The 17,065-nt window shown below is 42.8% G+C and overlaps 1 protein-coding gene across 2 annotated transcripts in view; it reads right to left on the bottom strand.

Annotated features, from left to right (window-relative positions):
- TRADD (TNFRSF1A associated via death domain) overlaps positions 1-17,065 on the bottom strand; it is a 41,577-nt gene that overhangs the window by 2,299 nt on the left and 22,213 nt on the right. For both annotated transcript variants that reach the window (XM_089692889.1, XM_089692890.1), the window contains exons 2-4: positions 13,179-13,317; positions 9,257-9,534; positions 1,342-1,540 (exon numbers count right to left, since the gene is read on the bottom strand). In XM_089692889.1, coding sequence (XP_089549015.1) covers positions 1,342-1,540; positions 9,257-9,534; positions 13,179-13,308 — 607 coding nt within the window. In that variant the 5' untranslated portion in view covers positions 13,309-13,317. The remainder of the gene's footprint in view (positions 1-1,341; positions 1,541-9,256; positions 9,535-13,178; positions 13,318-17,065) is intronic.

Here is a 17,065-nt window from a genome sequence, read left to right as displayed (position 1 = left end):
GACTGACCATTTGGAAACTCGGGCTCAGTAGGGGGCCCCATGGGATGCCCCTGGTATATTTTTCACAGGCTTTTTTGAGTTTGGGCAAGGACACAGGGGCCCCATGATCCCCTTTTGCCCGGGGGCCCCGTGAGTTGTCAGTCCGCCCCTGCCTATGAACCTACGGTTATACTTTAATCTAAGCAGAGGATAGCTAGAAGATAAATTAGAAACAATTTATTATAAGGTCTACAAGTCTTTTTAAAAATAAAGTAACAAATGTGTATTCAAGAAACACATGAACATGCAACTTAAAGTTGTCAGCCAATAGGAATATTTACTGTATTATAGGAAAAGCTCCCACACTCCAAAGACATGCTGGTAGGTTAATTGGCTCCTGTCTAAATTGTCCCTAGTATGTGTATGTATGAATGTAGGTTAGGGACCTTAGATTGTACGCCACTTGAGGTTTAAGGACTGATGTAAATGTACAATATATATGTAAAGCGCTGTGCAAATTGACAGTGCTATATAAGTACCTGTAATAAATAGCTAAAAATAAAAGGAGGGGTTATGTCAATGTATTGTATGTGGGCAGAATTCAGATTTCTAAAAGTAGAGTTTTCACAGCTGCTATCTAGGGATTGATAGAGAGTTGTAACATGGGGGAGGGACCAATCAACTGCTTAGGATAGTCCCCATTCACACATACTGTTAGATAGGATGAGAGGAACGACATGAATTACTACAACTGTGAAATTTTGAGTTGTCATTTGATGTTAATATAAAATGGAAACATTCTAGATGGTGTTAAAAAATATTTCATAAAAAAAAAAATGATCAGGTTCCTAGGATATAAAAGCTCGGAGTTGTTAAAGCATGAATAATTGAGGATTACACACATTGTGATATTTAGAGATTATTATTATTATTATTATACAGTATTTATATAGCGCCAAAGGGTTTGCTCAGCGCTGTACAATAGCAAGGGGGACAGAACATGAGACAAGACAGTAACAATACACTACACGAGGGGTTCGAGGGCCCTGCTCTTTCGAGCTTACAATCTAGGAGGGAGGGGAAGGTGGCACAGGAGGAAGTGGCTGTGGGGGATGGAGTGGTAGGAGGAGTGGAGGAGGTCAGTTGTTAGGTCAGGGTGGGGTAGGCTTCCCTGAAGATATAGGTTTTCAGGGTGCGCCTGAAGGTGAGGAGGGTAGGTGACAGTCTGATGGATTGGGGTAGGGAGTTCCAGAGATGTCACCTGAACACTCTGAAATGTTGTTAGACATAATAACAAGCAGCGTTAAAATAAATCATATTCCTCGGTGAACTGAACATTTTAATGCTGGCATTTCTACTTACCAAATTCTTGTCCTTGGAAATGGAATGTGCTTGGTTCAGATGAGAACGAGCAGAGGGGGAGGGGAGGAGAGCTCTGACTTGAGTTCCCTATAGGAGAGGTAGAGGAGTTGCTGTTCTGTGAGGAGAGGCTGGATCCTAAAGATAAATTTAAGAAGTTTCTTTCCAGCTGAACAAGGTCTTCATCCTTGACGTAACTTGGCTGAAATATAAACATGCCATTTTATGTCAATATAAATATGTATGTGTTAAAGTTGTAAAGGCAAAAAGGATTTTTAACTTAATGTATTCTCTGCACAAAGGTAAACAACCTACCAGGGTCATAGACCCCTCCAAATACTTACCTAAGCCTGATCTTGATCCAGATCTGCACTCTCTCTCACAGAACTCAGAGGCAGCCATTGGCTCCTGCTGCTGTCAATCAAATCATGTGAGGAGGGAGTGGGGGAGGGGCCAAGCCCTGCTGTGTGTGTCAATAGACGCACACAGTTCAGCTTGTGGCTTGCTATGGGGGCACTCAGAAGGGAGAGGAAGCCAAGAGCACCAGTAGGGGACCCCTGGAGAGGAGGCTTGGGGCAAAACTATTGCACAGAGCAGGTACGTATAACATGTTTATTATTTAAACAAAATAGCTGAACCTTTACAATCACTTTAACTCTATGGAATAAGCAACTGTGGTGCAAAAAGGCAGCTATCCACTTATAGGGGAACCCTCTCCTAAAATGAAAAAAGTAGGGAATTGGCAGCACTCATTGTATTGCAAAAAAATGTTTTTGGCAACTTGCTTGCATAACAGAGGACCTAACAGGGATATCACTTGTAAAATTTTATATGAGCAAATCCATCTATATGAGCAAGTATCAGTGTTGGAATTCAATGTTACAACTACAAATACAACTACATCAGTGTCAGTGTTCAGTAGAGATATATTCTTCAACCAGTAGATGGTGGTGTTAATAGTAGTAGTTTTTATAAGTTTGTAGCTGCATCTATAGGTAAATTCTATGTCTTCTCTATAATAAAGTTCCTGTTTCCTGTTTGTAGAGATTCAGAAAATAAACACATGTGGACTGTGCACTGTCTGTTCTGTATTTTCTAACAAGTTATGGGCCCAGACACTCAGTCATACTCAGCTACAAACAACAAAAAGAAGACTGCAACAGAATAAAAGAAAATGGCCAGTAACACAGCTGAAACAAAGCTTTTATTTGCAAATCCGACAAACCAGAACTACAACAGTCTTAGAAATTCAAGACGACAGTGCCACTAATAGTATAAATTAACCTCTTGCCGACCGCGCATAGCCGAATGACGGCTTCACCGCGGCCGGCCAGTTCTGAGTGGACGTCATATGACGTCCTCCCAGAACGCGCTCTCCTGCGCGCCCCAGGGGGCGCGCACCCAGCGATCTCCGTGATCGCTGTGTCCTACGGACACAGCTGATCACGTGATGTGGTGAAAGGCCGATCCCACCGGCCTTTTACCACGTGATCAGCGGTGTCCAATGACACGCTGATCACAGGGAAATGCAAGTGCCGGTTCTCGGCTGCACTTTCCTCACGCTGTCAGATCGTGAGGAAAGTACTGCCGAGAACCAGCAGTTGTCAGAGCGGGGATCGGCACCGATCATCAGGGCACTGATGATCAGTGCCCTGATGATCGGTGCCCAGCAGTGACACCCTCAAGTTCCGCCCAGCAGTGCGCCCACTAGCCCCGCCCACCCGTTCCCAGCAGTGCCCCCACCTGTGCCCAGCAGTGCCCCCACCTGTGCCCAGCAGTGCACCCACCTGTGCCACTCTGCAGTGCCACCTACCTGTGCCCAGACGTGCCACCCACCTGTGCCCACCCACCTGTGCCCACCAGTGCCACCCACCTGTGCCCACCCACCAGTGCTGCCCACCAGTGCCACCCACCAGTGCAGCCCAGCAGTGCTGCCAGTCAGTGCCACCAGTCAGTGCCAAGGGGTTGTGCCAGTCAGTGCCGCCAGTCAGTGCCCAGAAGTGATGCCAGTCAGTGCCGTCTATCAGTACCCATCATCAGTGTCACCTATCAGTGCCGCCTATCAGTGCTGCATATCAGTGCCACCTATCCGTGACCCCTAATTAGTGCTGTCTATCAGTGCCGCCTATCCGTGCCACCTCATTAGTGCTGCCTATCAGTGCCCTTTAGTGCTGCCTATCAGTGCCCATCAGTGCCGCCTATCAGTGCCCATCAGTGCCGCCTCATCAACGCAAATCAGTGAAGGAGAAAAAATACCTGTTTGAAAAATTTTATAAAAGAAACAAATAAACTTTTTTTTTTTTCAAATTTTTTGCACTTTTTTTAATTTATAGCGCAAAAAGTAAAGCGCCCAGTGGCTATTAAATACCACCAAAAGAAAGCTCTATTTGTGAGAAAAAAATGATCAAAATTTCATATGGGTACAATGTTGCATAACCGCGCAATTGTCAATCAAAGTGCGGCAGCGCTGAAAGCTGAAAATTGGCCTGGTAAGGAAGGGGGTATAAGTGCCTGGTAGGCAAGTGGTTAAGTCAGGCCAGAACATCCTTCAGATGAGTGGATAAAGAAAGATTAGAAAGCTCAAAGCACAATCTCTCTTAGCATAGAAGGTGATCGAATCATACATATATGTAAGTGGAAACTACTAAAGAAATGTGGGAAGGATTTCAAAAGGTGCACGAAAGAGCTAATCTCAGCAATAAACTGTATTTGATTAGAAAGGCGTACCAAACCAAGCTGATAAAAGGCCAGGATATGCAGGATTACATAAGGTACACCCTGGAAATGATTGAACGCTGTGAGGCATAGGAGAAGAAATAAAAGATTTTTATGTTGCAGCACTATTACTTAGTGGTTTACCAGAAAGTTATGAAATGCTTGTCACAGCACTTGGTGCACATCTAGATGATAAACTGACATTGGAAAATGTTAAAGGCAAGCTTATGAATGAACATAACGTAAAACAGAAAGCATTAATAGTGACCGTGCTACTACTATCGCAGAGTCTGCTTTAAAGATAAAAAATAGGAATAAAAACAGTAACATGCAACGAGAAACACATGAATGCTTTCTGTGCAAGAAACAAGGCCATTTAAAAGCAGACTACAGAATCTGGAAAGCTAGAATGCAAAAACAATCTAAACTACAAAAGGCCAAACGTGGGATGGAAGAAACAGATTTTTCTTCAGACAATGAACATGTTTTTCAATCCAAAAGTTGCACCTCATCTTTGCAGGCATGGTGTGTTGATTCAGGAAATACGAGTCACGTGACAAATGACAGAAACTTCTTTATTCACCTTGACCAGAGTAAAACAGAAAAAATCACCACAGCTAATGGGCAAATCATGGAATCAGAAGGAATAGGAGATGGAATGTATCAGCTGTATAAAAGGAACAATGAAAAAAAGCTTTTTTAAAGCAGAGTAACAGCAGAGCTAAAAAAAAACCTCTGGACTTAATGCATCAGATCTTTGCAGTTCAATGGAAAAATTGGCTCCAGGAAAAAAGAGGAATTTTCTCACTTTTACAGATGATTACTCCTGGCATACTACACTATTTCTATTACACAACAAATGTGACGTACCAAAGAAACTTGAACAATATTTGGCTCAAGTAAGCAACAAATTTGGCAAAATGCAGAACGTATGGTGCATAGATAATGAAACTATATAAATAGGTGATAACCAGAGTCAGTGCTATCATTAGGCGAAGTAGGCAGCTGCCTAGGGCGCTCTGCCACTTAGGGCCCAGCCATGACTACTGGTTTCCCTACTCTCCACCATGGGTGGATCTAGGGGGGTGCTTGGATGGGCTACGCCCCCCCCCCCCCCCCAGTTTTCATTTGAGCCCCCCGAGGCCGGTATTTCTATGGACACTGTGCCTGGCCGCTGAGTGCCTTCCCACATCCCCACACTCATGGCTGGGACAAGGGAAGAGCAGCCTGGAGCAGTGAAGCCTGCAAAGGAGAAATGACAGGAGAGAAGTGGGAGGTGCGGGCTGTGCTCTCCTCTGCTGTCAGTGGAGCGATCCTCCATAAAGCACATGACACAGGATCACTCATAAATCGGCATGTTCAGTGTTTGATTCATTCCCTGGCTCCCTGGTGCTGAAAGATAAATTGGAGGAGATAGGGGTTGGGGTAACTAAACTGTGTACAGCCAGATCCAAGAGAGATCCTGTGTCAACTGCTGTATGGAGGATCGCTCCACTGACAGGAGTGAGAGCACAACCAACACCTCTTCCTGGGGGTAAGGGTAAGCTTACAGGTTGGGGGAACTGTAAACAATGAAAGGAGGGGGGGAGGGGTAACAATCATTTGTGCGGAGATGGTAGGTTTGTTCTAGAGGGAGGACGGGGGCTATTTTGTGCTGGGAAGGGTAATGGGGATGATGGGGGAGGAATTTGTGCTAGGAGGTGGAATGGGGGGATATGTACTAGGAGTAGGAGGGAGGTTCGGGGTGGAAGGGTGGTTGGGATTTGTGTTAAAAGGCGGGGGGTATTTTGGGTTAAGTGGGAGGATTTTATGCTGTGAAGGGTAATTTGGAGGGGTTTTACCTAGAGGGGGGATTTGGGGGAACTTGTCCTAGGTGGGAGGAATGGGGGGATTTGTGCTATGAGGAGAGATTTAGGGGAATTTTTGTTAGGAGGTGGTATTTGGAGGATTTATGCTAGGAGGGAGGATTAGAGGGGGATTTGTGCTAGGAGAGGGGATTGGGGGGATTTGTGTTAGAAAGGGGGATTTGTGTTAGATGGGGGGACTGGGGGATATTGTGCTAGGAGGAGAGATTGGGAGGGGTTGTGCTAGGAGATGGGATTGGGGGGCGGGGGGGGGGGATTAGTGCTGGGAAGGATAATTTGGAGGGGATTGTGCTAGGAGGTGGGATTGGGGGGTATTTATGCTAGCAGAGGATTTTTGATAGGGTGGAAAATTTGAGGGAAAAGAGGATGGGCGCTGGGAGGGGTAAAGTAGAACTACAGGTGAAGTTTGTTTTTTTTGGGGGGGGGGGGTTAAGTAGTATGTCTTGCCTAGGGTGAAAAATAGTTTAGCACCGGCACTGGTGAAAACATACAGACGAAAACATGGCAAATTATTTCAAACTACTATACAATCCAGAAAAAAACGGTGTTGCAGAAAGGATAAACCGTTCTCTATGTGAGAGTGGAAGAACCATGCTGTTTGATGCAGATATGCCGACCACATACTGGAGGGAGGCAATTATGACCGCATGCGATCTCTAAAATCAACAACCAGGAAAATCAACTGAGATAGCTCCAAATGAACTATGGAATGGAAAAGCCCCGAATTTGAACCATATAAAACTTTTTGGAAGCAAAGCCTATGTGCACATCCCAAAAGAAAAATTTACAAAATCGGATGCTCACGCAAAGGAAGGTGTACTTGTGGCGTACAGTGAATCTCAAAAGGGATACAGAATTCTTCAACAAGACACAAACAAGGTAACCATCAGTAGAAGGATAATTGTCAATGAAACTTCAGTGTGTTCACAATTTCATGAATTAATACAAATGCTTCAAACTGAGGGAAATTCGACATCAGTGTCAAATTAAGATAAGCAGCAAAGTGACACAGAAACAGAAATTAACACAGACAATCCAAATACTGTAAAAGAAGAAACCAGGCCACAAGAGGCTTCAATCAGGAAATTCACCAGAAGCAATAAAACCAGAGCCAGATTCATGGGATGAGATGCAAAGACTTCTAACACATGGGAAACAAAAGTGGATCAAAGCTGCTGATGAACAGATGACATCTCTTAGTGAACTGTAGACATGGACACTTTCAGAGCTACTTCATGGTAAACCACTTGCCGTCCGTCTGCTGTTTATAAACGGCAGGGTGGTGGCACTCCAGGGGCGGGCTGCCGTTCATAAACGGCACCCGCCTTTTCTAGCTGTGTGCGCTCCCTGGGAGCGCGCAGCACCGTGATCCGGTGCTCGCTGTGTCCTCCGGACACAGTGAAACACCGATCGTCGGACGGGACCTCGGTCCCGATCATGTGATCACTGATGTGATCACATGCAAAGTAGTAAGCAAGATGTCACTTGTGACATCATTGCTCACTACGTGTGAAATCTGTGAATGACCACAGAGGTCACATGGTACAAGGCTATTCACAACAGCCTTGTACCATGTGCCAAGGTGTGACCAATCACAGCTCACTCAGTATTTCTCAATGGCTGCAAGAATGCAGATAGAGAGAAAGAGAAATGATTGCTTTTACATCCTATAGGGGTGTAAAAGCAATCACTGTAAAAAAAAAAATCTTCATCACCCCCCACAAGTAGTACAGTGTCACCATGGTGACACTGTACTGCTAGGATGACAGTATGTAAAAAAACAAACAAAAAAACCCCATAAATAATAATATAAAAAAATAAAATAAAAATGTAAAAAAAAAGTTTAAAAATTATAATTTTTGGTTATAAGCTAATTTGGCTTACTTTTTTTTTCTAAAAATATAACGGAATACATTTTGGCCAAGATTTATGATGAAAGATTTATTTGCAAAATTTTATAAGAAAAACACTTTTTTTCAAAATTTTTGGACCTTTCATTTACATAGCAAAAAAAATAAAAATCCCAGCGGTGAATAAATACCACCAAAATAAAGATTTATCTGTCTCAAAAAAATGGTAAAAAATTCATATGGGTACAGTATTGCATGACCGCGCAATTGTCATTCAAAGTGTGATAGCGCTGAAAGCTGAAAATTGCCCTGGACAGGAAGGGGGTAAAAGTGTCCGGACTTGAAGTGGTTAAGGCCAAATGCGACTCTAAAGGCAAGGTCTGTAGGTACAAAGCACAGTTAGTGGCAAAAGGGTACTCAGAAAAATTTGGTGAGGATTACGATGCTATTTTTTTCTCCAGTTGCAAAACAAAGTACTTTTAGAACACTATGAACTTTAGCTGCTTCTCAGAAAATGGTTGTGAAGCACCGTGATATCCCAACAGCCTTTCCCAAAGGTGATATCAAAGACGAAATACTGTAAATATGACACAGCCAGAAGGATACGCGAAAAATGAAGAGCATATTGTGTGCATGTTGCAGATATCTCTTTATGGACTCAAGCAATCAGCTCCAGTATGGAATTTAAAAATAAACATAAATTCTTGCTAGACGAATTATTCATATGAAGCCGAGCTGACCCATGTCTAAACTCAAAATGTGTAGATTCTGAATATGAGTGACTTGATTGTTCACAAAAAGGATGAGGAAGTTGCAAAGTTGACTGCAGTGCTTAACCAGCATTTTGAGACTAAAGATCTTGGGGATGTGATATATTACCTAGGAATTAATGTACAGCGTAAAGAAGTTGGCAGCTTCCTGTTAAATCAGAAATCTAAAATGGAGACAGTGCTTCAGCAGTTTGGCATTAATGGAGCCAAAGAAGAAAGTGCTCTCATGGACACAGCATATCTAAAAATGGAAGGGGATGAGGATCTTCTTCCTACTAATGATCAGTACAGACAGGCAGTGGGGACATTGCTATATATTGCAACCACTACATGTCCAGCTGCTGTGTCGCTTCTTTGTAGACGCATTGTGATTGACCAAAGCAGGTCATGTCAGGTGCAATTTCTTTCTGTACTTCTTGTCCCATTGACACATCAGGAGAAGAAATCTCTGAAAGTATGGGAATGTTGTTCCAACAACACCCAATCTCATTGGAAGATTTCCCTTCTGTTCCTGTTCAAGTAACAATTAAAAAAAGGTGGATTTTCTCTCAATTTGGTCCCATTGAGAATGGTCACCAGGACTAATAGAAAGTATAAATATCCCCAATGACAAATAACTTGACAGATAACTCTCCCCTACTCTATCCAAAACTGACTGAAGAAAGACAATGATGGTAATGCAACAAATGTATTCATGGTTCTTGTTTCTTTGAATTACCTTAAATGAGTAAATCTGTCCCAGACATTTTTCCTCCTCATCGAGGAACATATCAAGCTTTATGTTGTCAACTTTGAGTTCTAGAAAAACTTGTAGGGACTCCAAGCCTAAGCAATGATTCAGCTGGTCTTGTATGTGCTGGTGAACCCTCCTCTCTCGGTAATCTCGAAGAAATTCTAGACAGTTGTCTTCTCCATTGAACTTGAGGTGGAGAATCAGATGTGGGTCACTCCTAAGAACCTTTAGGATCTCTGGAAAGTTGGAATTTCTGGACAACACTAAAAACCAGAGAAAACACAATTCTAAACAGATAGGTACCCAAAGAATACATTTTTCGATTAATCAGTTCCTGTGTCCAAAAGGGCAAACTATACTGTATATGAAAAACAATTAACCTGCGCTTGGGTAAATATACTAATCATGTGACAATAAAAAAAAATGAAAAAAAATCAGAGAAAAGCAGCTCACATATCAGGCAATATACATGATAGAAAATAAATAAAAATCACAGCGCTAATCAAAAAAACAAACATAAAGTCCAATAAATTAGGTGGGGCTTCGGCGTGTGACATCATCATGTTTTTTGGAGGGACAGTGGCCATTTTCTTGGTTGGAAACTTGATTCAAATGCTGGTAACCATCCAATACAATGTACGAATAACGTGTAATAAACGGTGATTTTATTATTTAAATACTACACTATGAGTGGCCTTTTTCTTCTATTCCTTATCTAAATATTGGAAGGGAGTCTTCTTTTAGGATCTTTTTCAGATCTTTGAGAGGAGGATTGATATCTATCTGGATGAGGATTGCTGGTTCCATGATCTACACATATTCATCTCCCATTTGAGTTGCCTATATTGACTGGTGTGTTTCGGTCAGAAATTCTGGTAAGAGGCTGAACTATTCGGGTGTCCTAGTGATGGTGGATCATGGAAATTGTATTTGGGGCTTTTTAACTGGAACTTTTTATTAATTGGACTTTGTTTTTTTATGTTTTTTAGATTAGCACTGCAATTTTTATTTGTTTATTTTCTATACTGAATATCAGTCTTTTTTTTAACATAAATGCATATCACGCCACACAGGCTTTTCAACGTTGACAAGGTGGCTACTGGTCAAATTCTGTATGATCTGATGTAACTACCTAAGCAGAACTGCAAAAGACTGCATGCTTATGAAATGAAAATTGTCTGTAATTTTTTTCATTGGCATATTTATTTTTGGCTCATTTACAATGTAGTCTGTGAAAAACCTGTAGCCTTCAAAACTCATTTTAATTTTTGTTTTAAATCTGCAGCTTATTTAATTCAATTAATACATTAATATAATATTCATTAATAAATTAATATTAATTAATATTTTATTAAAATAATACCAAGTGATCCTGCAATGAAGATACTTGTTCAGGCACTTTCTATTAAAGGGTGACAACGCCATGCCCATGTTTCCTAATTTGCCTCCTGCGTTGTCACACTGTCATACACTCTACCATAGAAGGCTACAATTGGCAATGCCGATGCTCATTGCAACAGGCATGTTCCACTACTGGCACCACTAAGAAATGATGGAATGATGTGAGTGCTGCTGGTGTGTGTACATACATGTAGACAACAACAAAGGATTAACTCCTTCATGACGGAGTAAAACAAAATCTTAAAGTCTGGACACAGGTTATTAAAACTGTAAATATCATCGCAACTATGTAGTGTGGCCAGGTGAATTATAACTGGTTTGTTTCAGGACAAATAGGGCTTTCACGGTAAATGCTATTGGATAGCTCCTGATTTTTTTTTATTTTCAAATGAAAACTGGCAAAAAAATTGTAAAGGAAAAAAAAAAATTAAATATGGCTTTATATTTCTTGCTGTTAACATAACCTAGCACTAAAGAACAACCCCAATTAATATCCCCTGCTCCTGGCAATCACAGCGATATCACATACAGTATGTATATGTTATGTGTGTTTGTACCTGTAGTAGGGCCCAGAAACAATACTGCACACTTTGCTTCCTTTTAATCCTCCCTGAATCACACTGACAATAAATTGAAAAAAAAAGTTTTTTTGTATTCCTGGCTACAATACACTGACCTTGACAGTTCACGACCTTTGACCCTGACCTTTGATCCTAACAATGACCCTAACCCTGACACTGACCTAGATCCAACCCTGATCAAGATTTTGTAACTATCTATCAATTTTTACAATTTTCTTCTCTAGCAAGGAGAAAAAGATACATCGCAATACATTGTATTGCTGTACAGTGGCTGATCACTGGCTATTGTAGCGATCAGGTGATTGGGAGCCGGGTCTCCCAGTTCCCAATTGTTAGTTGTAGACCCGGAGCGGTCACTGGCAACTCAGTCTCAGTGATGGGGGAGCGCTGAGCGGCATGCTCTAAGCGCAAACACAGCAGCGCATATATGCTCATGGTCACTGGAAAGAGTTAGTAAAAGGTTAAAGCAAATATTTAGAAAAATGGTAACTGTGTGCTCCCTGAGCCGCGCATGCACAGTGAGAATGGGAGGACATCATATGGCATGCTCCCAGAATGAGAGAACCACCTTGCGCCCATCATATTACAATATGGCGGGCGGGAGGTGGTTAAGAAAGCGATAAAGCAGCAGTTGGCAGGTGTCCAGAAGGCAATTCTGCTGTCTCATAAATGTCTGCTTTATTTTTTTAAATCCCAAGGAGAACTTTGTATTAAAATATTGCACTGCTTCAGCATGTAGATCCGGCAGCTATTGTGGACATTGGTCCCACCTGTCAAACTCTGCAAGCCAAATGTTCTTCCTCCAGCAGGGGAATATATTATGCCTATCCTGTCTACAAAATCAAATGTGACCACTAGATGGAGCCAGTAAAAAAAACTGACTGTTTTACAGAAACTAGAGACTGTTTAGATAAGAGTTAAAAATTCCCAAAATTCTGAGGGAAAGGAAAGAGATGCATCTTGGGAACCCAGACTCTATCTTAAAAACTGGGAAAGAAGGAGCCAGGTATCAGAGCACATGTTGGACTAAGACTTGCATCCCTTTGCATCCCCTAAAGTCAGAATCGCTGGTGAGAATCACTTAATGTCACCTATAACCTAAATATTCATTGTGTTTTCATTAATTGTATGTATTTCTCATCTGTTTTTTTCTTAATAGTTTCACCCCACCCTGTTTTGTTATTAAAGCTTCAAGATTACATTCAGTCTGGCTTATTGCAGAATAGGATTTAGAATTTAGCTGCATGTTGAGTTACACACAGGGAAACTTGTAGCGAGGACAGAGCACATGTCAAATTACAGTGGCAACAAATCAAATCATCAAGGCCGCAGTATTTGTACAGCCTCATCTGGCTATCATGGTAGAATTTACCTGGATGGTCGGAGGGTAGTAAAACTGCGTCTTACCTGCCTGCTTTTTAATACCCTCTGGTCACCCATGTGAAAGAGCCCTTCAGGCTAACATGTTCTTTAAAGGAGAAGTATGACCAAAACTCTTTTGACCCTGCATCTCCTGTGAGTCCCAGAAGTGCACTTTGTTCTGCACTCCTGTGAGCCGTCACACAGCTGATCCAAGCTCTGGAATCATCCCGACTTTAATGTCGGGATCCACCCAGACCACTGACTGGCAGCCGGCTCAGCCTCTTAACATGCCGCTGAGAGCCTGAGCCTGCTGCTCCTGCCTCCTCCACAGCCTGGCGCTCCAGTAAGTGGTGGAGGGGCAGAGCACAAAGTGGCAACTGACAGTCACTGCTCTTTGCTCACTGAAGACTGAGAACTGACTGATCAGCGGTCTTTGATTTCTCAGTTCTCAGTCTTAGAAGCAGCGGGGGAAAGATGCAGCATTGAGCTGATGCTGCATCTACCTAGATGAGTAAGTATGTTTTTTTTTTCAGAATCCTGAACTTCTCTTTAATCTGTTCTACCTGACAAGGCATCCCGGAGTGTCTTGTACATCAAGGGTTTATTTGTGTCATACTTAGCAGTCAGAGAGGTAGAATCAGAATACATGAAGAGGTACACACTCCCAATCCATTCTGTGGGAATCGAAGCCATCTCAGAGGCCTGAAAAGCAAAAACAACAGAAAGTTCACTCAATTTACTTGTGTCTCTTTATAAAACCCCATTCCACCCAGTCCAGCAGGTATTTCACACTGGTTTAAATGGGAGCCTACAATATCTGAAGTGGTAGCTTTTCAGCAGAGCCACAAACTTTTGATGCAGTCAGTTGACAAGACTGTCAACTGGGCAGCACAGTGGCTAAATGGTTAGAACTTCCGCCTGACAGTACTATGGTAGTTGGCTCGAATCCCAGCCACAGCACCACCTGCCTGGAGTTTGCATGTTCTCCCTGTGCCTGCGTGGGTTTCCTCTGGGTACTCCGGTTTCCTCCTACACTCCAAAGATATGCTGGTAGGTTAACTGGATCCTGTCTAAGTTGGCCCTAGTATGTATATGTATGAATGTGAGTTAGGGACCTTAGATTGTACACCCCTTGAGGGTTAGGGACTGATGTGAATGTACAATATATATGTAAAAGAGCTGCGTAAATTGACGGCGCTATATAAGTACCTGTAATAAATAAAAATGATAAAAAATAAAGACAGGAAAGTAGTAACTTGCATTATATATGTGTAAAGCGCTGCGTAAATTGACGGCGCTATAAAAGTACCTGTAATAAATAAATAAATATTACCATTTTTCCATCAAATTCGAGAAAACCCCCATATATGTTTGTTATATGTTCCCACACAGCATACTCGGAGGTGTATTTACCGCGAGGCAAACAAGGCATTTGCCTAGGGCGGCAATTTTCAAGGAGGCGGAGGCACCCCCGGAAAAAGTGGCAGGAGGGGCATGGACCTTCTGAGGAGGCTGCATGGATGAATGGCCAGCTGCAGGTTAGTTCTAGTGATCGGGCCGCAGTGGAAAAAGTCGTTGGGGACAGGGGGCGATGGCGGGTGATCAGTTGCCAGTGGCCGGAGGGGCGGTACTTCCACTGGAGGGGTTACTGCAGTCCACAGCACTCCGGGCAACACTGAGTGCTGACTCCACACCCAATGGCACACTCAGAGCTCAATCCACACCCAATGGCGGGTGATCGGTTGTCGGTGGCGGGGGGGGGCGGTACTTCCACTGGAGGGGTTACTGCAGTCCACAGCACTCCGGGCAACACTCAGCTCTGACTCCACACCCAATGTCACACTCAGAGCTCCATCCACACCCGATGGCGGGTGATCGATTATCGGCGGCCAGGGGGGTGGTATTTCCACTGGAGGTGTTTACTACAGTCCACAGCACTCCGGGCAACACTCAGCGCTGACTCCACGCCCAATGGCACAGTCAGAGCTCAATCCACACCCGATGGCGGGTGACTGGTTGTCGGTGGCCAGGGGGGGCAGTACTTCCACTGGAGGGGTTACTACAGTCCACAGCACTCCAGGCAACACTCAGCTCTGACTCCACACCCAATGTCACACTCAGAGCTCAATCCACACCCAATGGCGGGTGATCGGCTGTCGGTGAGCTGTGGAGGGTGATGGTGATGGAGGTGGGGTGTTGGGTGCTGATGGGGGGGCGCCCGATTCTTGGGCAGCACAAGAAGTGAATACACCACTGAGCATACTACCAAATAATTAAAACAGAAACATTTCTTACCTTTCTAGGTGTTTGGAGCAGGCCTCAAAAAGATTGCAAGCTCCTCTGAACAGTTTGAAATGAGAGGACCCTCTATCTGTCCCCACTGAGAAATGAGGGACACTCAGAGGGGAATATATCAAAGCTGGAGCGGCCAGAATATGGAACGTGGAAACCAATCAGCTTCTATCTTTCATTTTCAAAGGTTAACTGAACAAGCTGAAGATAACAATAATATCCAGATGTGAGAAATGAAGGGGGGAGAAGGCAGAGGAAATTATTATTTTTAGGGTGAAGGTCCACTTTAATTTCTCAGCTCATAAACACAAATTCCTATTCATCTCCTTGCTGGGAAAGGCGTGCCTTTTCCTGTAAATCACGGCGGGCCTTCCCAGATTCCACTGAACGTAGAGCCCTGTAGGTAATATGACTACGACGGAGCTTCCTAATTTATTCACAAACTGCTCGCCTTCTTCTGAAAATGTGTCAAATGACAGTTGACTACATGCATCATAATAGATTGATTTAAAGTCAACATTTTGCATTTATTTCGATTTTTTTCCATTTCTATGTATATTTTGGCTTCTGCTTCACATACCAATGGCTTTATGTCATTAGGGAAGTCAGCTAGCTCAGTGATGTTGGGTACGTGCCAAACCTCCAAATTTTCTAGGAAAGAGGGACCCCTGTAAGGACAACCATTAAAAAGGTAAAGGACCCACATTGACCATACATGAGCTGAAGCAATCACTCACAAAGTGATCACTTGTATCCACAGAAGCTTTCATCAACACTACTTTTTGTTATACGAGTGCTTCAAAGAAATGCAACAATATAGAGCCCATCAACACAATATGCATTGGGCAGTTCCAACAAGACAACTTGCCTTGTGTTTTATTGTTTCAGTTCACACCAGCGTACTGCTTTGGCCGGTGCAATGCAACAGGTTGCAGCAGACTACAACACATCATAATGTGATGTTATGCATTATCCACTTCAAGTTCGGACACTTTCACCCCCTTCCTGTCCAGGCCAATTTTCAGCTATCAGCGCTATCACACTTTGAATGACAATTGTGCGGTCATGCAACACTGTACTCATATGAATCTTTTAGCATTTTTTTTGAAACAGATAAAACTTTATTTTGGCAGAATTTATTCACCACTGGGATTTTTTTTTTATATATATATAAATGAAAAAGTCCAAAAAGTTTGTAAAAAAAGTGTTTCTCTTATAAAATTTTGCAAATAAATAATCTTTCTTCATAAATCTTGGCCAAAATGTATTCATCTATCTTTTTTAGCAGCCAAATAACCCAAAGTAGTTTCTAACCAAAAATTATAGATTTAAAAAAAAAATTGTTTACATTTTTATATTATTATTTATGTTTTTTTAACATACTGTCACCCTAACAGTACACCATAGTGACACTGTACTACCTGTGGGGGGTGATGATTTTTTTTTTTTTTACACTGATTTCTTTTATACTCATAAAGGCTATAAATGCAGTTATTTCTACTTCTCTCTGTCTGCATTCCTGCAGCCATTGAGAAATACTGTGAGAGCTGTGATTGGTCATAGTTTGTCACGTGGCGCAAGGCTGTTGTGAATAGCCTTGTACCATGTGACCTCTCTGATCATTCACAGATTTCACAAGTAGTAAGCAATGATGTCCCCATCCTCTCCATCACGACTAGAAACGCCACCATCAATCTCACCCCACACGCCAAAGTCCTGGGTGTCTCCCTGGACTCAAATCTTTCCTTCCAACCTCATGTCCAATCACTATCAAAGTCATGCAAAGTCCGCAACATCTCCAAGATACGTACATTCCTCACCCCAGACACTACTAAACAACTCATTCACTCCCTCATTATCTCACGTCTGGATTACTGCAACTCCCTTCTCACTGACCTACCCAAACAAATGCTATCCCCACTCCAGTCTATCCTGAACTCAGCGGCTAGACTCATCTACCTCACCAACCGCTCCACATCTGCCACCCCCCTCTGTCATTCCCTCCACTGGCTCCCGATTGCCCAACGCATTAAATTCAAATTACTAACTCTGACATACAAAGCCAATCACAACGCCGCCCCAAACTACCTAACTGACCTGATACCCAAATACTACCCTACCCATGCCCTTCGCTCCTCACAGGACCTCCTACTCTCTA

This window comes from Staurois parvus, unplaced genomic scaffold (assembly GCF_062004578.1).
Source record: "Staurois parvus isolate SC_StPar_1 unplaced genomic scaffold, SC_StPar_1.0 ptg000607l, whole genome shotgun sequence".
Taxonomy (NCBI): domain Eukaryota; kingdom Metazoa; phylum Chordata; class Amphibia; order Anura; family Ranidae; genus Staurois; species Staurois parvus.
Note: the sequence above shows the minus strand (reverse complement) of the source record. Positions and strands in the feature narration are given on the sequence as shown.